Source organism: Bombyx mori, chromosome 16, assembly GCF_030269925.1.
Source record: "Bombyx mori chromosome 16, ASM3026992v2".
Classification (NCBI taxonomy): Eukaryota; Metazoa; Arthropoda; class Insecta; order Lepidoptera; family Bombycidae; genus Bombyx; species Bombyx mori.
Genome location: NC_085122.1, coordinates 12,031,526 through 12,054,892, shown reverse-complemented (window position 1 = coordinate 12,054,892; position 23,367 = coordinate 12,031,526). Strand labels below are relative to the sequence as shown.

The 23,367-nt window shown below is 35.5% G+C and overlaps 1 protein-coding gene and 1 non-coding gene across 3 annotated transcripts; one reads left to right on the top strand and one right to left on the bottom strand.

Moving 5' to 3' along the window:
- The first annotated feature begins 889 nt into the window (after positions 1–889).
- LOC101744352 (SWI/SNF-related matrix-associated actin-dependent regulator of chromatin subfamily B member 1-A) lies at positions 890–14,349 on the top strand. 2 transcript variants are annotated; one of them, XM_004922688.4, is made up of 8 exons: positions 890–1,145; positions 2,214–2,404; positions 2,860–3,022; positions 3,314–3,461; positions 4,179–4,390; positions 6,061–6,237; positions 6,671–6,809; positions 12,798–14,349. In XM_004922688.4, exons 1-8 carry the CDS (start codon positions 1,065–1,067, stop codon positions 12,887–12,889), a joined length of 1,203 nt encoding a protein of 400 aa, XP_004922745.1. In that variant the 5' UTR covers positions 890–1,064; the 3' UTR covers positions 12,890–14,349. The 2 variants fall into 2 exon arrangements, with proteins under 2 accessions (XP_004922745.1, XP_021208461.1); XM_021352786.3 differs by lacking the exon at positions 12,798–14,349 and having other exon boundaries at positions 896–1,145; positions 6,671–12,458.
- Positions 14,350–19,744: 5,395 nt separating this feature from the next.
- Positions 19,745–19,864, bottom strand: Mir3267b (microRNA mir-3267b). The gene has a single exon (NR_107566.1). It is a non-coding gene; the product is annotated as a microRNA mir-3267b (primary transcript).
- Between the last annotated feature and the right edge of the window lie 3,503 nt (positions 19,865–23,367).

Sequence of the window (23,367 nt, the reverse complement as noted above, 5' to 3'; positions counted from 1 at the left end):
TCATTTCACTCCATATTATCATTTTTCATAAAATTAAGACTATAAAGTAAAATAAGACATGACTTAAAGGTCTTAGTTACCAGGTCATAAAATCTCTTAAAAAAAAAAAAATCAATTAAAATAGGACTTTTTGGCGGGAACGCGAGGAGTGAAGTTGTGTGATTTGTTTTATTTTGTCTATTTAGTGTTTCTTCAGGTTTAAATGTGTAATAACGGTGGTTTATTAACTGTTTAATATCTGTGAAAGTGCACAAATGTGGGAAAATGAAACAAAGCTGCTGGACGTAACTTCTCGGGTCCCTCCAAAAAGTCCATTGAAAAAATCTCAGTAAATGACCACCATTTTACTACGATTGTATTTCATCCCATATCATCTCATTTCATTAAATTTCATCCCAGTTGATTAATGTCTCAAATTAATCATCTTCATTTCATTTCACTCCATATTATCATTTTTCATAAAATTAAGAATATAAAGTAAAATAAGACATGACTTAAAGGTCTTAGATACCAGGTCATAAAATCTCTTAAAAAAAATCAAATAAAATGTTTTTTTATTTTATGACTTGGTAGCCTAGACCTTTAAGTCATTATCTTATTTTAATCTTCTTATTCTAATTTATATCTTATTATAATTTATATTCTTATTTTTATGAAAACTGATAATATGGAGTGAAATGAAATGAAATGAAATGAAGATGTCAAGAATGTCTCAAATTAATTTAAATTAATATTTGAGACATATATTAAAGGGATCAACTGGGATGAAATTAAAGGAAATAAGATGAGACGGGATGAAATATAATCTCAGTAAAATGATGGTCATTCACTGAGATTTTTTCAGTGGACTTTTGGGTGAATCCCAAGAAGTTACGTCCAGTAGCTTTCCAAAATAATATATGACTTAAAGGTGTACGTTACCAGGTCATAAAATTAAAAAAATAATTGGATACATATATACATATTCACAGAAACGATTTATAAATTTTACCCTTACCAAATTAACATTACAATTCTTGAAGTAAATGTAATTATTTTATCAAAGGAACAACACAACTACAAAAATGGCCTTACGTACGTACGGCGATAAGCCGATAAGTTTTCAAATCGAAGAAGGAGGAGACTTTTATTGTGTTGGCTCAGAGGTAAGTTCCATACATTTCTTGATTAAAAATACATCGAACTACTCGAAACATAATTTTAAAGATACGTTATTAAAAATTATTTCATTCACTAACGGAGCTAGTCTTTCTTTTGTCGAAGAACATCGTTCCTAACCTCAATCTGGTCTATTATACAAACTTGCCTTTTAGAATTATTCTTATTTCGATGAGGCTTGGTTTCCATTACTGTAAAGCAGACTATAGTTTATTGTCCATCAAAGTATAAGATAAAAAATAGAACAATAGGTCTATATCACCCTTATGAAAATGGAATACAAATTTTGGAGATAAAATAACTAAGGAATTTCTGTAGAAGGCAAAACTGAGCTGTAATAATTATGTTGCCCTTTAATGACAATTCTTTAAAACTCATTTTCTTAGCAATAATCGAGTAAGTAATCCAGTAAACAGATCCATATTTAACAAAATCCCAAATACATATACATGTACAATAACATCATTAGCTAAGAAACCTAAGATTTTAGTTAAAGAGATACAAATCATGAAAGTTTACCAGTCCATTTTAACTACTGGCTTAAGATACCATACTGTACTTTTTATCTTTTTTCTGTATCTAGTTGCATAATTCAGTGTTCATGTGAAGTTTCTCACTATAATCTTCTATTCTACAGTAGAACTTTCTAAAGCGCCATTATGAATTATATTGAATAAGTAAACGACAGTGATTGCTTGCAGTGCAAATTAAAACAAGTTGTGGCACCCAATGCTGTTTCTGCTCTTATTTTTTTAGATGAGCAATGATGTATTTTCTTCAGTGTTTCTGAATTGTATAAAAAAAGGTCTAATTTCATATTTATTATATTCATTTCATTATCATTTTTCATGGCATATTAACACTGTTCTAACTACTGTAAATTGTTATGACAAAAAATTTAAATGATTAAACAATAACAGTGGTTTTAATTAAAAGCAATGCAAAATTATATTGTGGTGTCGAAAACAGCAGTTTTAACTTGAGATTTCCAGATTTTGTATTTTGATTAGTCTTATGCCCGCTTAAAAATGCAAAAAAATTAACTATTGCCTTAGGTCGGGAATTACCTGCGCTTGTTCCGTGGGTCACTCTACAAGAAGTACCCTGGCATGTGCCGGCGTACCCTCACCAATGAAGAACGTAAGCGATTAATTGACAACGGTCTTGGTCCTCATGTGCTGTCCAGTTCAGTTTCACTGTTGAAGGCGTCAGAAGTTGAAGACATTATTGAAGGGAATGATGATAAGTACGTCATTATAAACATTTTGTGAACTATTGAAAGCGGTTAAAACCGACAATTGCTGTGTTAGCATAGACAGGTGAACGAGTTCATAATCCATCTGATGATAAGTGAAGCTACCTGAAGTAGTCAGTCGAAATATTAGACCTTTAAGTTTTGGTGAGCACCTGGCACTATTGAAGTCCACGAACGACATTAACCACTTACCATCAGAAGAATTGTATGTTTGTCTTATTTTAAGGACAATAAAAAAAAAAACAAAATGTGTGCATATCTTTCTTCTTCATCGCTCCCTCATTGCTGAGGATTGTGACTCTGTTTCAGCTGTGCCAGTCTCCATCGGTTCTGGTCAGTTGCTGTGTGCATATCAAGGAAATCTTAAATACTATGAATTGTATATGAAACAGCAGTTGTCCATTAAACTATTTACAGCTATGACACAGCTTTAAATTAATTTATAGATACAAAGCAGTGTCCGTCAGCCAAGAGTTGGCGACACCCCGTGAGAGCAAAAGCAAGAAGCCACACACTCCATCATGGCTGCCAGTCATGCCAAACTCTTCTCATTTGGATGCTGTACCCCAGGCTACTCCAATCAGCAGGAGTAGGGTGCATAATAAGAAGGTAAAATGGATGTTAAAGTCAAAACTTAAAGTCCAGTTGGGCTTCAGGTTCTGACTCCTAGGTTTATCTAGTTAATCATGTTTGACATGGGGCCACACTCTAAGGTCAACACAACACATTTAATTTAGCTTCTGATTCAGGATAGATAGATAAGATAGATAGAATATCTCAAAATCAGAGACACATCGTAAGATAAATAACAGATTTTGAAATGGAACATTGGAATTAATGTAATATACTATAGTTCTAAAGTATCATTATTAAAACTAGCATAAAATGAATACTTTTCAGGTGAGAACATTCCCACTGTGTTTCGATGACACAGACATGACTGCAATGCTGGAGAATGCTTCGCAAAAGCAGGTGCTTGTACCGATTCGATTGGACATGGAGATTGAGGGTCAAAAACTCAGGGATACATTTACATGGAATAAAAATGGTATGTTTAACTGCATTTGTTACCAATTCTGGTTGTTTATTCTCAATTTTTGATTTCAGAAAGTATTTGAATAATAGAATGTGTAATTGCTGTCTACCAAATTATAAATAGATTGGCTGTATTTACTGTGAATTGTATCGACTGTCAATTGAAAATATATAATAACATTTTCTTATATCTTTAACTATAACTATTCTTTATAAAGTTCTTTAATCATGCTTAATGAAAATTGTTGGTCTGCAGTAAGTGTTGAAGATCAGGAGGACCTTGTCCAACTGTCTTGGATCACAGAACAGTTCCAATGCGCCCTGCAAATTTGGTTAAAATATTTTTAATGTTTTATCGTTTTCATTCTATATTGTTCTTTTAGCACAACCCTTACATAAATTTAGGAATACGCTCCTTAATTTTTATATCCATAATGTGTATGTTCCCACTTTTTTTTCCTGCCTAAGCTGATAGCCTTGAGAGGCTATATCAGCGTTGCCTTAACTAGTAGGTGAGCTCACGGGGCTCAAACGTGATGACGTTGTTAACACGAACGCTAGCAAGAGCCGTGTGCTTCGCAGAATCTACCACCAGATCGGAAACGCGACCCACTGAGAAGATCCGGCGAGAAACTCAGTGGGCTGTGTCTGAGGCTTTTTCTCACAAGGATTGCAGGCAGCCTATTAACAAGTTTTTGAATAAATAAAAAATTGGAGGATTGTTTTCCAGAATCAATAATAACACCAGAACAGTTTGCCGAGGTGCTGTGCGATGATTTAGAGTTGAACACGAGCACCTTCATACCTGCTGTGGCCTCCTCGATCCGGCAACAGATCGATGCCTTCCCGAGCGAGCCTCCCCCCATACTGGAGGAGCATACCGACCAGAGGGTCCTCGTCAAACTCAATATACACGTTGGAAACACTTCGTTGGTAGATCAGGTAGGTTCAAGTTACAAAGAAAACTCAAATAATTAATATAGAAGATGTAATTGACATGTGTAATAAGTAGAGGTCGGAGTAGGTAGATTGATTTAAGGTCGTTGACGTCAAACGTAGAAGATAATATGGATACGCCTCCAAAATACCGGAACTTCATATTTATTGTGATATTTGTTCCGGAATTTTGAAATTAGCTGGAATCTGTGTTTGAGGTGAAAAACGCGTTAATAATATTAATCTACGCTACCAGTTGTGGCGGGTAGCCATCATACAACGCAAGATAATTGACAGATGCCTGAATCTCGCTTACGACATTTTCAAGATAAAGCGCATATATACAAGTTCCGAACAACAACATTTGGACCGTCGGTCTACCGAGCAATATCATCTGCTCGGTGGAAGATCTTCCCTTTGTCGTATATATCCCTACACAGTCTTAGCTAATGGTGAAAGAAATCTGTATTTTATTTTATACAAAAACACCTTGGAATATATTTTGTCCCTTTCTGTTGACTTAGAAATGACGCTTGTCAGTATGAGACAAAATTTAGACAGGGCTTTTTGTTACTTTATCTCATAAATAAAGAAATTGTATCCGATGAGGCTTAAAAATGTTTTTTTTTCCATTAAAAAAAAAACCATTATGGATAAAATGACATGTCCATATTGTAATATCTTGACACAAGTATATAAAATCAATCTACCTACTCCAACCACTGGTAATGAGTGTGAATGTTTACTCACAACACAATAAATCATTGCTCACATGGAAAAGCGAATGAGAATTTGACATTTGAATATTTTTAGTAATTTTAAAATTTAAAGTTATTTTTTATTGCACAAATGGTTGGACGAGCTCATAGTTCACCTGGTGTTAAGTGGTTACTGAAGCCCATAAACATCTACAACGTAGATGTCGCCACCCACCTTGAGATATGAGTTCTAAGGCCACAGTATAGTCACAACGACTATCCCACTTTTCAAACCGAAACGCATTATTGCTTCACGGCAGAAATAGGCGGGGTGGTGGTACCTAACCGCGCGGAATCAAAAGGTTTTACCGTCACTAAATATTATACAAAAATTATTATTCAATATAATAAAGGGACTAGCGGACTCGACAGACGTCCTGCAAAATTCATTCAAGTCGATCCAGCCGTTTAGTTGTAGTATAGATAAATAACCTAGATACCGCCTGTAGCGCCATCTGCCGGGCTGATTTGTGAATCTAAACCATCCAGGGTGCCACCCAAACGCATACAAAAAAAACATTCAAATCGGTCCAGCCGTTTAGGAGGAGCTCAGTGACATACACACGCATAGAAGAAATCTATAAGTCTATACTAATATATAAATCTACAGTGGTTTTTACGGATGTTCCGTTATAACTACTGAACCATACATCCGATTGACTTGAAACTTGGTATCCATGTAGAAAATACATGTACTTAATGGATAGGCTAATATTTATATGAGTGTTGGACTCCCTACACCAGTTGGGGGCGTTAATGATGAGAATCTTTGGGGGGGTGAGAAATAATAATGTTAATTTTAAATAGCCAGCGAAGCGGTCGGGTACAGCTAGTATATATATATATATATACACTTTATATATAAAGATTACGCTGGATATTTGCTATTTGGTATTGAATGTGTGTCTGGTGTACCAGGTGGAGTGGGACATGGCCGAGAAGGAGAACAACCCGGAGCAGTTCGCGATGAAGCTGTGCTCGGAGCTGGGCCTCGGCGGGGAGTTCGTGACCGGCATCGCGTACTCCGTGCGCGGGCAGCTCGGCTGGCACCAGCGGACCTACGCCTTCAGCGAGGCGCCCCTACCCGTGGTCGAGGTGCGCACCACATACATGCTACTTTTTTTTTTCCTACCCATGCTGATAGCCTTGAGAGGCTACTTCAGCTTCTTGGAACTCTTTGGAACCTCTGGATCTGCAGAGGGACTTCGGCTCCTTCTGTATTTTGTACCGTATGTTCCGTGAGGAGTGCTCTGAGGAATTGTTTGAGATGATACAATTTTTACCGGTGGTAGGACCTCTTGTGAGTCCGCATGGGTAGGCACCACCACCCTGCCTAATTCTGTTGTGAAGCAGTAATGCGTTTCGGTTTGAAGGATGGGGCAGCCGTTGTACCTATACAGAGACCTAAGAACTTATATCTCAAGGTGTGTGGCGCATTTACCAACTCCAAAAAACCAACTCTTTTATTATTAAGTCCCCGGAGTTCGATTACCATTTGTCATTTGAACATCCTCGAATTGTCACACAGACGCCGTACCGCGTCCCGTCGGAGGCCGAGCAGTGGGCCCCGCACCTCGAGACCCTCACCAACGCGGAGATGGAGAAGAAGATCCGGGACCAGGACCGGAACACCAGGCGCATGCGGAGGCTCGCCAACACCGCGCCCGGTTGGTAACGCCACCACCACTCGCGGAGCCGCACAGGCCCCAGGGACGAGCGGAAAATGCAATCCCGGTGACTTGTAATTGAGGCAGTCAGCGCAAAAGTATCCTAAGTAGAGATGAAACGGATATCCGGTAACTATCCGGTATCCGGCCTATCCGGCCATGTTTTCACTATTTTTTCACACAAAAAGTCCCGTTGTTAAGATTTTCACATAATACATTAGCTAAGTAATCTTATACCTTTAAACGAGCAATTCTTGTATATTAATATATATATAATCTGAATATCGGAAACGGCTCCAACGATTTTCATAAAATTTAGTATACAGGGGATTTCGGGGGCGATAAATCGATCTAGCTACGATTTATTTTCAGAAAATGTTGTTTTATTCGTGTTTTCAATAATCAACTCTTCCCGACATCTATTGGCGAATAATAATCCTATTTTTTTAATTGAGGGCAACTAACCTCTTTAAAGACACTAAGATGGCGTTGTCAAAAAAAAAAACCGAGCAAAGCTCTGTCATCATCTAGTATTTTTATTATTTAAGACACCGCCTCAGTATGAGGTGAGTAGTCTGTGGGAGCAAGCAAAGGGGACATGGCTTTTTAATTGTCTTTTGTTTCAAAATACATTAAATTTCTCATTCATATCTTAGTTTAAACTGAAATGATATACTGTTTATTTAAATTAATTAGTCTACATTACATTTGCGCAGTTAAATCTAGTCTGGGAGTTAAGTTACCTAACTCGTCGGATCCAGTTGGCTTTGTTACCAAAAGTGCTTTAATGTTTGGATGTGAGACCTGGAAAATAAAGATGAAACGGATATCCGGTAACGGCCGGATAGTGAAAACATGGCCGGATACCGGATAGTAAATCACTATCCGGCCGGATTTCGGATAGTAAAATTTAAGAAAATCTCATGGCTATACAAAAGGCAATTAATACCACAATAAATAGTTTATTGGACAACTTTTATTTTTATAATCGCACGTCAAATGTGATTGTTTTATCAATTAGTTTGTTTAATACTCAAAATTAACAAGTGGTAAATTGTGGTGAATGAATACCGAATCGTCGTCGTACCGAGTCGTCGCGATCTCCGCTCACGTGCGACAACACCCGAACGCGCACGAATATTTCCGAAAGTTGATTTGTAGCTTTAATTTCATTTGATTTGAAAAAAAGGGCCGAATATTCGGTATCCAGTATCCGACCAAACCACTATCCGTTTCATCTCTAGTCCTTAGCTTATCATAGTTAGTATGGAGATAATGAGGTTGTTTACAAAGCCATCTGTTCTCTATGGGTGAGACTAGGGACAGGCCGGTTTTGCATCAAAATTTATTACCTTTTAAATAAATTACAATATATAAGCGCGAATATGACAAATTGTGGGTTAGGCCCCTTTTGCGCTGTCGGTCTCAATTTACCTCGATCCTCGCTGATGACGCGCAGGTTGTGACGTCACCAGCGAGACTCGAGTATGAACAAACAAAATGAACATCATTTTTATACTCTATTCCAATTACGAAGTCCCTTTTGACTTACCTAAACTGAGTGTCTAGAGCAGCGGTCGGGGAACTTTTTTAATTATTACCCCAAAATTTTTTTGTGTATGTTGATATTACCCCATGGCGAAGAACAAAAAAAACGAAATCGCTTCTTTTTAGCATCTTTCATATTATAGCTCTCATGAATAATAATTTGAAATCACAACGATTCTAAAGAAGTTTCACTTCAATATAATATACTTTTTACTCACAAAAGTTTCATTTTTACCCCCCATAATTTCATATTACCCCGTTTTGGGTAATTTACCCCGGTTCCCCGACCGCTGGTCTAGAGAGACCATGTCAGCGACGACGGGCTAGTAGATGAGCTCACGGGGCTCAAACCTGACGACGTTGCTAACACTGGCCCTAGCAAGAGCCGTGCTTCGTAGAATTTACCACCGGATCGGAAACGCGACCCACTGAGATGATTCGGCGAGAAACTCAGTGGGCTGTGCCTATTTAATTAATTTACTCGTCGAGCCCTTCGTCGCAAGCGACGGGTTCGACGAGGACGATGACCGGTGCTTGAGGTACCTAAAAGCATCATTAGTGGATCGGGAGGATCCCAGATAACGTGACCCTTTTGACACTTCTTAGAACGTAACTCTTCACCTTTCGCATATATTGAAATAATAATCATTTTTTTTCATGATCATATTATTATGGTAAATCATTATTTAAAAATACACAATCAATCTAAATCATTATACAATTAAATCACGCACACAATGACATAAAAATAACTTCTGTCAAATGGGACTTCGTAATTGGAAAAGAGTATGGATATTATATTAAATATGAATAAAATTATATATGCATACAGGGTGTGATTCTCGACTATGACTTTTTGACGATTATTAATAGATAGAATAGTACCGAACGGAATATCTAACAAGACATCTTAATGCATTTTCCGCTATTTCCCCTAGTTCTTCTTTTAGTCTGCTTATTCACCATCTAAAGTTAAAAAAAAAACAGTAAAATTTCGAAGGTGGCTATTAATTTTACACTTAATAAATTTGATCATGGCAACATTCGAATAAGTATTGAAGTGATTAAAAGAAACGGAGTTAATTGAGTTAAAGTTAAAAGTTAATTGAGAAATAAATACTTGCCTTTGAAATTAATATTTCGCTCAAATAATGCTAAAGAAATTAAGGGAATGTTTTGTTTTTTTTGTCCCAAATTTATATAGTTTATCTATCTTTGTTTAAATCTTAAGTACAAATTACTTATTTTATTATAACTGTTCAATATTTTTAAGTACAATACGATATTAGTAACAATTTTTTTTAATTTAGGTAAACTTAACACGTAATGTAACGACGTTTTAAAAAAAAAACTAAAACCTATTTATTCACAATTACATTTGTAAATGAATATTTTTTATCCCACCTACCCTCATATTAGTTATAAAAAATTTGTGGGCCCAAATTAACACCATTAGATTAATTGCACAATTAATAATTACAATTGACACAAAATAAATTTATATGATTATACCGATTTATATAAAACTTTATATGTTAATGTGAGGAATGCGCTAGTAATTATAAAAATTTTTATTAAAAAATCTAGTCGTTTCGTTCGTCCGTTGATCGAAATTCGACCATAACCATTGACACCTTAAGATTCAAACTCATTTATTTATTACATATTTTTTTTTGAGTTTTTTTATTGTCATTATTTTCTTATGATCGCCTCGAAATTTTGTTTATAGCACTTAAGCTCGTCAATAGCTACTAAACAATGATAAAGTATGTAGTTTAAAGACTAAAAAAATGCGGCTTAAACAGCAAACCGAATTAACAAATTAAAACCACATTTTTTTACCCTGTTGGCACCGGTCAAGATATTAAAGTAAAGTTATAATAAAATAATATAATAAAATATAAATAATAAAATTATTGTTTTGTCATCGGTCCTTGACGCGTGTGTAAACTTTTCAAGTAAATCGCACGTCTTGGGGCCGACGAAAAAAAGTGGATTCAAGTACTACTCCTTAGATAAGCCGAAAATAAATATGTATTAATTTAAAAGACTAAGTATAATTCTATAGTGTCATATTACGTGTGACGCGAATGGTCGTACTAGCAGGGCGTTAGGTAATATCGACGAATCTGTATAAAGATGAGTCTTGATGAAGCACAACCGACGTTATGCTTCTGAAGTCCGAGGCTGTTGTTTATTAAAGTACTTAATTATTATTTCGGAAAGCATCGATTATTAGAGGCGGCTCGATATATGGTACAGGGTGTGGGCGCAGCGGTGTTAGGAGGTGCTAGCCTTGGCATTCTGAATGAACCTGTTACATTTGTACTTATTCCGTTTTGATCGCGCGCTTACTAGAGGGCGCTAGGGTATTTATTTATTTGGAATACCAAAAGTGCAAAACAAACAAATTATATTTAAAAAAAATAGCTAAAACAAAAACTAAACAAGTTTAAACCATCAAAATCACAAAGTAGAAAGTGAACAAAGGAAAAATAGAAAATTATAAATTTAAGTTAGTATGTGGATACATTTGTATTCTCCTCCTTGCGTCGATAATCTTCAATGCTGAGGGTTGTGGCCTCATGAGGTTTTCTTGGGAAAATACACATGGGTCCCGCATCCTTCCACGGCAGTGCTTTTGGAAGAGATTTAGTGCTTGGAGGCCGCTGAAGCCTTATTTGGGTCCGATTAATTATGCGCCGCCAGACATTCGGCGTTGACTGGTTTATGTTGGAAAGGTCGAACTCCAACTCAAACCTCTTTTCTCATCCTGGCTTAAGACCGGCATTGGCAGAGTTAACATAACGATGAGAATACATATGCATATATACGTTAAAACGTAATTATACACATGGGATCTAACTCACTTTCCTACCTGCCCAGATATATTAATATTTAATACAATATATAGCAGCTCGTTCATATTATAAACTAATACGTATTGAAAATAAGGATCCTTATTATACATATTTTTTTAAATAATTATCTATTATTATAGTATTTCAAAAGTTTAATGGTTAATTCAATGAACAATTAATTGTTTTTTGACTAAACGGATAATTTATCTTTGTGTGTAGGGTAAGGTTATGGCAGAATAATTGGGCTCTTGACTACTAGGCCAGGACGAATTCGTTTGTTTTTTGTCTGGCCGTAATAGATATTATAGATATATATTATTATGTGCATACTTAAAGGTACTTAATATAAAATTACATTTCGTCACAGAATGCGACGTGTAACAGTATTTGCAAATGTATTCAAAGCCTATCCAATACAAATAAAAGTATCAAGGTGCTGCAATATTTTTCTAAAATTTTTAAAGAAATTTTCAAATAATGTATCATTACATGGTAAAAATAATGTATGCCTTATCAAATACAATTTTCGTATTTATAACTTAGGTTGAGAATTTCAAGGAAACCACATTTAATAAAACGTGTGTTCATAGCACATAGTAATATATTCGTAGCTAGAAATCCATAGATCACGACAACATCATATTTATATTTTTTTGGTCCGAACTGAATTTCAGGGTCGTTCACATTTAATCCATTTATTTTCGTGTTAATTTTAATCAACAGTAGACAGACCCGTACGCTGTCCAAAGATGACCCTAGTGCGACGTAGGTCCTGTCTTCATCACGATCATGAGCTTTTAAATTTATGGCGTTTCAGTGTCTGTAAATCGTTTTGTAGTATTTTTATGTTAAAACCATTGAATTTTGGTACTAACCTACATAAAATCAAACATACTTTTGTCAAGAGACTCTATTAAATTGTAATATTCTTTTGAAACCATCTTTGTTCTATTAATAAAACGTTTTGTTTATATTTAAAATTGTAGAGTTTAAAAGATATTTTTTAGTATTAAGTTAATTTATATTACACAGATGAAATAGTTAATATTTATTATAGATTGTTATTGATATAATTAAATAATTGACTGATTATACCTTGATACCTCACGTATATATTAATTAGAGACAATTTTGTGCAATTTTATATATTTTTATTAATCAATCAAATGCTTAATCTATAATGTAAGTGGACTGTTTTAATTTTATCACTAAATAAAAAAGATATTTTGGAAAAGTTAAATCATTATTTTTTGATAAATTGTTTCATTTTGTATTAACCTCATTAACTCTCGGTTTATATTGGGTGATTCAATTGACACAATCTGCTTACCAAACAATTATGTAGTTTTAAGTGTAGGAATACTGTTTTATCGTAGTTTAAGTTCAATTTAATACGAAAAAAAAATAGTTTTAAGCTTCTTTACTAGTGCTTATTGCTTTTCATTGTAATTTAATAGTAAATAACTACTTAGAAGTTTATCTTTAATTACAAGTAGATTCAGTATTCCTATGCTAGAAAAAAGAAAGTCATCTAACTATATCATAATAAAGATAGTTATAAAATATTTTTTGGGTGCAGATGTGTCTTTGAGTCGCGCAGTCAACCGGCTGATCAGAGCTGACGAAGCACTGTTCCCGTCCACCCCGGAAAAGCGAAGAAAAAAGATATAAACTCAAGGATTGATGGAGGAAATGGCCTAGTAACCATCTGATGAAAACCCCTCGTCAAATCAATCAACTCACTTTTGTCTAAAATTTTAAGATTATATTCATTTTATTAGGTTAATCATTAATTTTGATTTAGGGATAAACATTTTTTATTACAGCATAGGGAGAGACTACTTTTTAAATTCGATGAAAATTGAATCTCACTGATCGCTTAGTTGCTCGGTACTTTTAAAACATGTTGGAACGTATTGAACAGCTATAGAAGAAAATGATACTTATTTAATTAAAAAAAAAACAATCAGTAATACAAGTTTTTTTTTTGCAGTGAATCGTTATTAGTTCATAAAACAAATATAAAAAATCCTTAATTTTGAGTGTAAGGTCCTTTAAAAATATTAAATAATCCATTTCATTGTCCTACAAGCTATTTCGACTTCTAATAAGTGAAAAATAAAATTGAAATTAAAGTGGAAAAATAATAACGTAGTTCTGCTAAAGCTAAATGTGCTTTATTACCGGAACTTTTGTATCACAAATAATGTCTTTAATAATTAGAAAAAAAAAAAAAAAACATTCCAATTTTGTCATTCTTACTCGATTTCAACCGTAAGAAGGTGGCCGGCCACGGTATGTAGTATGTTGTAGTTTTATAAAAAAATGATATAGAAGATGATCGCGATTCTGGACTTGTATTTCAAGACATCGTTTCAAGTCACAGATTCCAAAACTATTTGCTGTTCTAATAAATTTAATTAAAAAAAAGCTGCGTATAAAAGAGTTTTGAACAACATTCACTTCATTATAAGAAGTATATTCAAAAGGCGACGTTTCTATGCTAATTCAAGATTACATTGAGATTGGATGTTAAATTTCAACACTGCTACTAGTTGAGGCCATTGTTTCGAAAACTAATGGCGATCATCGCGTTAGTAGTTATTACTGGTGGTAGGACCTCTTGTTAGTCCGTGCGGGTAGGTACCACCGCCCCGCCTATTTCTGCCGTGAAGCAGTAACGCGTTTCGGTTTGAAGGGTGGGGCAGCCGTTGTAACTACACTGAGACCTTAGAACTTATATTTCAAGGTGTGTGGCGCATTTACGTTGTAGATGTCTATGGGCTCCAGTAACCACTTAACACTAGGTGGACTGTGAGCTCGTCCACACATCTAAGCAATAAAAAAATAGTAGGAAGAGGACTACTGCTGAACCCAGGTCTCTCCAAGGTCTCATGCCGACCGCACCCAGCGCCTCCCCATAGAAATGGAAGCAATACCTGGTTACCGCTGTGAACTCAATTTCACCGATGTCCGCATTTAGCGAACGTCTTTATTAGTTAGGTGCATACTGATTTCGGATATCCGAAGCTTCTAATCTAGCTTTTTATTTTAGTAGTAGTGAGTGGTGTGTTGTAGCCCTGTATTAATACAGGGACATATTTTTTTTTTAAATAAAGAGATGCTTCGAATCTGTGTTTTATTCACAACCTCTAGTCAATTTTTGATTTCGTATAATCATATTCAACGTTGGTTATTTTGTATGAAGATTTGTATGTACCTATGTGACGCGAGTTGAATGTATGTTTGTGTTTAATGTCAATGCTTAATGAATTAATTGAATTAAAAAACCTCGACTGGAATTTTGAATTTAATGTTTAACAATTAATGTACTGCTATAGTAATGATGTAGAAATAGACAAATTTCATTAAAGCAATCCACAATTAAGTAACACAAATCTACATATACGTGCTAAAACATAAAAAACACTAAAAAAAGAGCTTTAGGATTTACTGTATTGTAGATTTTCAATAATGATCTTTGGAAACCAATTATTGGTTTAAAGGAGAATTATCTGCATTTCAAAAAAAAAAAAAAAATACAATAACCGGTTGTGTTGTCAGTTCTTTAAAGGTTTACCACCGCCGTCTTGTATTCGTGGTCCAGGGTGAATCGAATTACGTTGGTATCCAAGGAGGCAAACTTATTACTAGCCTTGAGCTGCACTAACATTTGGACCGTTTTATGTTTCAACTTATAATTAAATAATTAATTGTTCTTGTTGTTCAATCGTAAAGTACTTTTATAACATAACTAGCGACCCGCCCTCGCTTCGAAACATTAAAACACACATGAAACCAAAAAAAAAAAAAAAAGTAGCCTATGTTCATCAGGGACAATGTCGGCTTCTAATGGAAAAAGAATTTTTCAAATCGGTCCAGTAGTTTCGGAGCCTATTCGAAACAAACAAACAAACAAATCTTTCCTCTTTATAATATTAGTATAGATCACAGAAATAAAAATCAGATTTTCAGGATATAAAACCGCTTAAAAACATTGCTTATGTGGTACACTCGAAGTACCTACTGTTTTTCGGTTTGAATTTAGCATGCACTCGTATGTTATTAGAGTGTAGTATTACAATACGCTCTGCCACCAGTAATTGCCGGTGAGCCATCGCAGTACTGCGAGTTTTTAACGTTCTCGATAGCGTAAAAGTTAACTCAAATTTGTATGCAGTGGGAACAGCGCTCCTAGCGGCAAACGTTCCAACTCCATACAAATTTGAGTTAACTTTTACGCTGTCGAGAACGTTAAACAACTCGCACTAAGAACCCTAATATGATATGGAGAGACCTCTCCTGCCAGTTTCCCTGCCAGAAATCGATGCCTGACACTTTTTTATTTTATTTTTTTGCTTAGATGTGTGGACGAGCTCTCAGCCCACCTGGTGTTAAGTGGTTACTGGAGCCCGTAGACATCTACAGCGTAAATGCGCCACCCACCTTGAGATATAAGTTCTAAGATCTCAGTATAGTTACAACGGCTGCCCCACCCTTCAAACCGAAACGCATTATTGCTTCACGGCAGAAATAGGCGGGGCGGTGGTACCTACCCATGCGGACTCACAAGAGGTCCTACCACCAGTAATTACGCAAATTATAATTTTGCGGGTTTTGATTTTTATTACACGATGTTATTCATTTTTTGATTCAACTTTATTCCACTTATTCAACTTTATTCCTTCACCGTGGAAGTCAATCGTGAACATTTTGTTAAGTAGGTATTTCATTAGAAAAATTTGTGCCCGCCTGCGGGATTCGAACACCGATGCATCGCTATATACGAATGCACCGGACGTCTTATCCTTTAGGCAACGACGACGACAACAACAGCTATTTCAACAGCAGCAATCCTTGACAACGGTCGAAAATTAATTCTATATTAACTTTTTATTTATTTTATTTATACTTATTGTACACAAAAAAGAAAATACAATAAAAACAGATTTAAAAGAATGTCTAAATACTATGTACAAAGGCGAGCTAAACTCATTCATGAGTTTTCTTCCAGCAAACCATTAGCAGTAATACGATGTATAAGAGGGGAAAATTGTACAATATAAAAGGTATTAAAGCATGACTGATAAACTAAGGTTTAAAAAAAACACAACCATTATGAAACAAATAAATAATAATACATACAAGCAGGGACGTCTTAAACTAGGATGGGGCCCTTGGGCACACAAGAATTTGAGGCCCTTTTGGAAAGTAAAAAAAGCGAATTATAATAAAAAATTTTCACTGAGTATGACCATTTATTATAGGTAATCAAATACAGTATGATATAATATGTCATTAATGATATTAGAATGCTGCTGGTTTTTTTGGTTACGATTTCGATAACGGTTTCTTTCGGGATTTCTGTTGTGCAAAATCTTTTATTATAGTCATAGTATATGCCTTGTAAATAAATACCTTCTGATTACTGATTTGTGAAAAAAGTGTAATGTGCCCGACAAAAATGTTTTGAGAATAAACGTGTGAGAGAAGTTGTCGGTCTTTCGGGGGCCCCTGAGAATGGGGGCCCTGGGCACGGCCCCGTGTGCCCTTATGGTAAAGACGGTATTGCATACAAGCTGATTTAGTAAATTTCATTAGCGCGATTCAGGTACGGCTACAGATTACGTAAACTGCTCCCGTAGTGGACAAGAGTACGTTTACCTCTAAAATAATTTGCTTTTCCTTGAAAGCTACGCATGTGTACCTTCTGACATTGTTTAAATTGGACGTAGCATTACGAGATTATGTGATGTGTTGAACTGCGTTACTTTGTTGAATTAACAGTGCTCGCCTTCGCTTTAAGGAAATCAGGAGCAAAATATGAAGTAACTTACTGTATTTTTTCATGTAAAAATGAAAAAAAAAACAGCTTTATACATTGATTTTTATGCTCCGAAAGTGACGAAGTTCCTATGTGAACGGTCAATCGCTAATTCACCCAATTATGGGATTTTTTTGAAAAAAAAAAAGGCATTTCAGATTAGGAAGAAGGATAAAAAAAATTTGGAATGTAATTTGCTGAAATAGTTAGTAGTAAAATATAATATCAAAACATTAACTGGGGTGTTCAAACAACAACTAAATGTCTAGTTTGTAGCATGATCTTCTTTTAATTGTAGCCAATCGCCGACAGCCTCAAGGGGCTATTCCGGTTTCATTTAACTAGTAGGCGAGCTCCAAGGGCTTAGCCTGAGAATAGAATAGAATAGAATAGGGCAGATATTAATATAGACGCTGAATCTACCACTGGATCGGAATCGAGACCGACTGAGAAGATCCGGCGAAAAACTCAGTAGGTTGTGTCTCTGTGAGAATGATGACCGGTGCTTGGAAAGCTTAAAAGCACTGAGAGTGGATCAGCAGGAACCGTAATGACTTATTTGGAGTAACTAATGTGTAATTTTAGAGTAGTCCCAGCGGTTGAAGTTTTGTATTGACGAATCAATCGTAATTTTAAATGGATGCAGAATTGTTTTACTGGTAATGGGGTGGCTTGTGACACCGCCTGACACTACCATGCCTATTTCTGCCGCGGAGTAATGCGTTTCGGTTTGAAGGGTACAGTAGCCTTTACGCTATATATTAAAATTTGTGATTTAGACCTCACGTTTCATGTCGTAGGCAGTATTCAATTTGTGATGACTATGGGCTCCATTAATCCCTTCACGTTGAAAACAAATTAAAAGACATGTCTAGGAAATGCAATTTATAATAAGGCTCTCTGATGCTTAGTCTTCATTCCGTATTCATAGCTGCACTGCACATAGCTTAATGTTCGTTATTATGTCGATGTTTTCGTTAACAAACCGTTTTGGTTCAAGCAAATGGGCCTTTTTCGTCTCCTAACCAAAGATTTATGGCCGGTTCGCAGACAGAAGTAAAATCCAAGTTTTGATAAACATCATATACGCATGCGTGCGTTCGGCCAATGGTTGCTCTGTCGTGACTGCTGTCTCTCACCACCTTGTACGGATGGGATGAATGTCGATAATATTCTATCGATGGAATTTATCGTAGATTTTATTTTGATTTCGTAGTTCGAGTTTTGGGTCTTATTAATAATGTTGTTTGGGATAAAAGCGATTGCTTGAAAATTTGACAAATTTTAATCAAACTCTTTTGTTTAATCTTTAAATTCAGTTTTGAATGTATCGTAATTTTTAAAAAAAGGGTGCGCGCATAATAAATATGTATAATATATTTAGTTATTTTGTTTTCGTTTTTTATTTTATTAGCTCGTATTCGACATTCGACCGAAAACGCGTTTAAAAATCTCTTTGACAAATTAAAAAAAGAATTTTAGAAAACATATTTATCTCCGCTTTTATACAGAAAATCAAAGTGAATTTGATTTTCAAATACACAATAAACGCGACTAAATAAAACACATTTTCTATTTAGTTGGTTCGTAGATGAGAAAAAAGTGTTTATTGTCTTCGATATTAGCATTATAGGCACAATAAAATCGGCATAGGCGCGTCCCTATTACCACATCTCGCTCAGTTTGATAAAATGTACGGGACTAGCGGAGGAGAGCGCGCGGCTTCGAGGCTCGATCCCGCCAACGGAATTTTCAAATTTTCAATTAAACAATTTTAAACTGAACACAAATTAGTTGTTGTAATTCTTAAAAAAACATAATTATCGATATCAATAGTGACCGTATAGCGCTAAAAAAAATGGTGTTTCGCTAATAATTTAAAAAAAAATATCATGAAAACTTTGCAGTGAAAAACTTATGTGAACTTATGTGAATGCCTTATTTTGTTTATTTTAGAGTTTCGTAATTGTTTTTCTGTGTTAATAAAATAGAACGAATTAACATTATGATGTGCTTATTCTGTACATTAATGCGGATTTCGATTTAAGGGTAAGTTGTCAATTTAAGAAAAAAAAAGTATTGATATTTATTATATAAGAATGGAAATATTTGCAATATATTAAAATAAAATTAAAACTTCTTACTTTAAGCGTTACAATGCACATCTAAAGGACGATGAACAGATGGGAGTTATTTAGAAATTTCTCTATATAATATTTATGACGTATCCGATGACTCAATTAATCAGAGTCCGAGGAAAAGGAGCTTACATTGCTATTAAAATTAGTCTATGGAGCTTTTCATCAGGCTTTATGGGTACGAGATCTTTGCTACATGTAGCCAAAAGTTGATTCAATTTTAGCCTTCCATCCTTCATTACTTTTTCCTTTCCAAATTATGTCTGCCTTCCCTTCCTCCCTGGGTTTAGGGGTAAGGCGTATTGCCAGTCCGAAATGGTGGACTATTCTACCATCTCAATGCAGGATTTGTGTGTCAGACCAGATGGGTAGGATAGCTGTGCTGTACAAAGCTGTGCTGCTGTACTATTGTGTTGGATGATCAGGTCATGTCTCAATGTGGTGTCTACGTATTGCCGTTGTGGGCCCGTATTTAATGCTCTATGTAAGCGCGCATGTGCACCTCAATCTATTTGTCTCCAATCAGTCACAGTCTGAAAGGAGCAGGAATATTTACTGTGAAATATTTTATTTTTACTGTCAAAATGAATAGACGAGCTCATGGCTTAACTGGTTTTCAATGGTCACTGTAGACCATAAGCATTAAAAACGATAATCCACCACCCACCTTGAGACATGTGTTGAACTGCTGCCTCCTTCAAACCATAACCTTATTTATGTCAGAAATAGACAGGGTGGTGGTACCTAACCGTGCGGGCTCACAAGACGCCCTACCACCAGTAATTATTAAATGACGTTATTCCTTCACCGTGGAAGTCAACCGTGAACATTTTTTTAAGTTCGTATTTCATTAGAAAAATTGGTACCCGCTTGCGGGATTTGAACACCGGCACAGCCGCATCGTTCGATACGAATGTACCGGACGTCTTATCTTTTAGGCCACGACATATGGACAGACTGATTGGATGAAATTATAAGGATTCCGTTTCTTACAAATTTTTAATAGGAACACTTTAATAAACAACAAATAAATGTGATATATATGTACATCTTTCGTTTCTAAAAATAAAGTTAAGAAAATGGTGACGAGAGTGCACGAAAAAAATATTGTTTATAATATATCTACATTTTTTTTAAATAATATCATTAATGATATCATCATCATATTTGCAATACCGAATTTATTATTAAACAATGTATTCTTAGAAGCTTCTTACTTTTCGATGTATTTGCCAATGTTGAACATTTTGAATCTACTTTCGCAGTAAGCCACTGAATATCAGATCGGGTTCTTAAATTATGTAACAATAAACTTTCATGTACCTACTGCTTTGTAGATGAGTGGGTCAAGTGGTTAGTGACCTACTGTACCGTGAGCTACGGATTTGATTCTTCGTCGGACGTTTATTGTTTATATTTTTTATTTATTGCTTAGATGAGTGGACGAGCTCACGACACACCTGGTTTTAAGTGATTACTGGAGCCCATAGACATCTACAACGTAAATGCGCCACCCACCTTGAGATATAAGTTCTAAAGTCTCAGTATAGTTACAACGGCTGCTCCGCCCTTCAAACCGAAACGCATTACTGCTTCACGGCAGAAACAGGCAGGGTGGTGGTAGCTACCCGTGCGGGCTCACAAGAGGTCCTACCACCAGTCAGTTATGTAAATTGTTAATTTTAAAAATGTGTTTCAAGTTAACTTCGGAGTAGACTCCCAAGTTTCTTTTCATATAGACCCGAAATAACCCAGTAAATATAATTCATCGCTCTTGGACTTCAACACTGTCGGGGAACTGCGAAACCGCTGAAGGCTCTTCAAACCTGGTCTGAAGAGGTGCTCGAAAATATCATGCACCTAATTCCAGAGTCTCACGGTTGTTGGAAGCCGCGATAGTTTCACATAAAGTTGGGCTCTGTTACGGTGGCGGGCGGTGTGATTGTAATTTTTTTCCCTACCTAGCTGAGAGCCTTGAGAGGCTATATCAGCGCAACCTTAACTAGTAGGTGAGCTCACGGGGCTCATACCTGACGAAGTGATTGTAAAAGAGACACACCGGGATCCTTTAAAATAACAATTCGTTAATCTAGTTTTTTTCCTCAATAGTGATGGTAGGTACCTTGCCAACCGTACTCTAATTATGTCTAACTGTGTTCTCCGGTGAATCCTTTACGACATCCATGAGACGAGATGGGGATTGCTATTCTATATAAATTACTTTTCGTTTTTATTCGTGTGATTTGAAGGTTTCTAATCGTATATTATATATACATACATATCTTAATATATATAAATCTCGTGTCACAATGTTTGTCCTCAATGGATTCCTAAACCACTTAACCGATTATAATAAAATTCGCACACCATGTGCAGTTCGATCCAACTTGAGAGATAGGATGGTTTTTATTTCGATGAATGGTCGCAATATTTATTAATTAACAATAAAATGATTTCTTATGTTGATTTTTGTTATTAATTGTAAGTTTCATAAGTCTAAAACAGATGGCGCCTTAAATCAGTTTTTACAGACAATTGTTATACTGTGACTTTAATATCTCATAGATGGCGCTGTGCTAAAAATACCAACGTTTCACATAAGCTACAATTTAATGGCATAAGCACCACGTGTTTCTGAGGCTAAAGTATAAGTGAAATTTATTTCGTAGTAAACGCAATACAGTGAAATCCAATTGTTCTTACGTTGTCAATTTTTGGTATTAGCATAGGCGGCCGCGAGTTATTTAGAAACAAAAACCTAAGCCACAGCCACAGCAACGTGTGGCCGGGTCCGCTAGTTATTATATAAATGAATGTATTGAAAACTGTATAAACTGTTATTATATATGTATTTATAATTTAATGTAAATTTGCACCTACCATTATTTACTCTGCACTACTTATATAGACGACTAGCTGTACCCGTTCGCTGCCCAGCGCATTTAAAATTAACATTATTATTTCTCACCCCCACAAAGATTCTCATCATTAACGCCCCCGCAACTGGTCCAACAATCATATAAATATTAGCGTATCCATTAAGTACATGTATTTTCTATATGGATACCAAGTTTCAAGTCAATCGGATGCGCGGTTCAGTAGTTATAACGGAACATCCGTAAAAACCACTGTAGATTTATATATTAGTATAGATTTCATGACCGGCGAGTCAAGTGGTCGCGATAAAAGTCAATGACGTCATATACCTGTATGTTAAGATCGAAGCTCAATTGTATTGTGGAGTGGCTTTTTCAACGTTCAAACTGGGACGCATCATTGCTCCACGGCAATATGTTTCGTAGCTGCTTTGTCTATATCGGACAATGTGCTGTGAAGAGAGCTTGAAATACAAGGGAGTTCATTTGTGTGGAGTTTTTGTGACAAAACGAGAAAATATAGCGAAATATTAACATTTACAAAACATTTTGATGTTGGAAAAGAGCTAAAGCGTGTGGATAGAGAACGCTTGAATGATGATAGATGTGGATATACCCAGTGAGGGAAAAAATTGTGTATTTACTGTAAGCCAGAACCACGATCTTGTAATCCTTCGAAAATTACGTGACCGTTTTTAGGATAATCAATTATTTTAAATAATTATTCTTAAATACAAGTTTAGAGCTTCCATGGAAAGCACACGAATCACACACACACGAATCTCTTTAGTTACCTTTAATTGCGTAACGAAGATTTAAATAATTGGACATCGAAAAATACCAATTACAAAATGTACGTAAATAAATAAAGATATGTAATTGCAAATGTAGATCCTGTATTTATTCTTCGGACGTATGTATATATAACCACACTCTTACTCGCAGCAAATCCTTTGACATCGAATCTCATTAATTTTCCGCGGCAACAACATCAAAACAAAATTCAACTCCATCCGGAGTCGGACTTTGATGGTCACTGAGCTTTTACGTTAAGCTCTGTAAATAAGGGGCTGCAAGTTGCAGAATTAGCTTTCCGTAGTCAAATGGAGAAAAAAAACAAAGTGTGGCACTCGGGAACTGCCGCGGTAAAGCTATTGCATAGCATTTTTTATCAACTTGTGCAATTATAATTAGACAATGATAATTTAATATTAAAACAATAATAAAACAAGACCACGCTAAATTAAACATTAATAAAAGCAAAACCTTAACTGTCCCCTTCACACTCATAAGCTAGACCGCGAGAGAGAG

Excerpts from the sequence above, each read along its gene's own strand:
- LOC101744352 (XM_004922688.4), top strand. The coding sequence starts at position 1,065 with ATGGCCTTACGTACGTACGGCGATAAGCCGATAAGTTTTCAAATCGAA. Across the intron at positions 3,023-3,313 it reads GTAGGGTGCATAATAAGAAG|GTGAGAACATTCCCACTGTG; the intron begins GTAAAATGGATG and ends AATACTTTTCAG. Across the intron at positions 6,810-12,797 it reads GCTCGCCAACACCGCGCCCG|ATGTGTCTTTGAGTCGCGCA; the intron begins GTTGGTAACGCC and ends TTTTGGGTGCAG.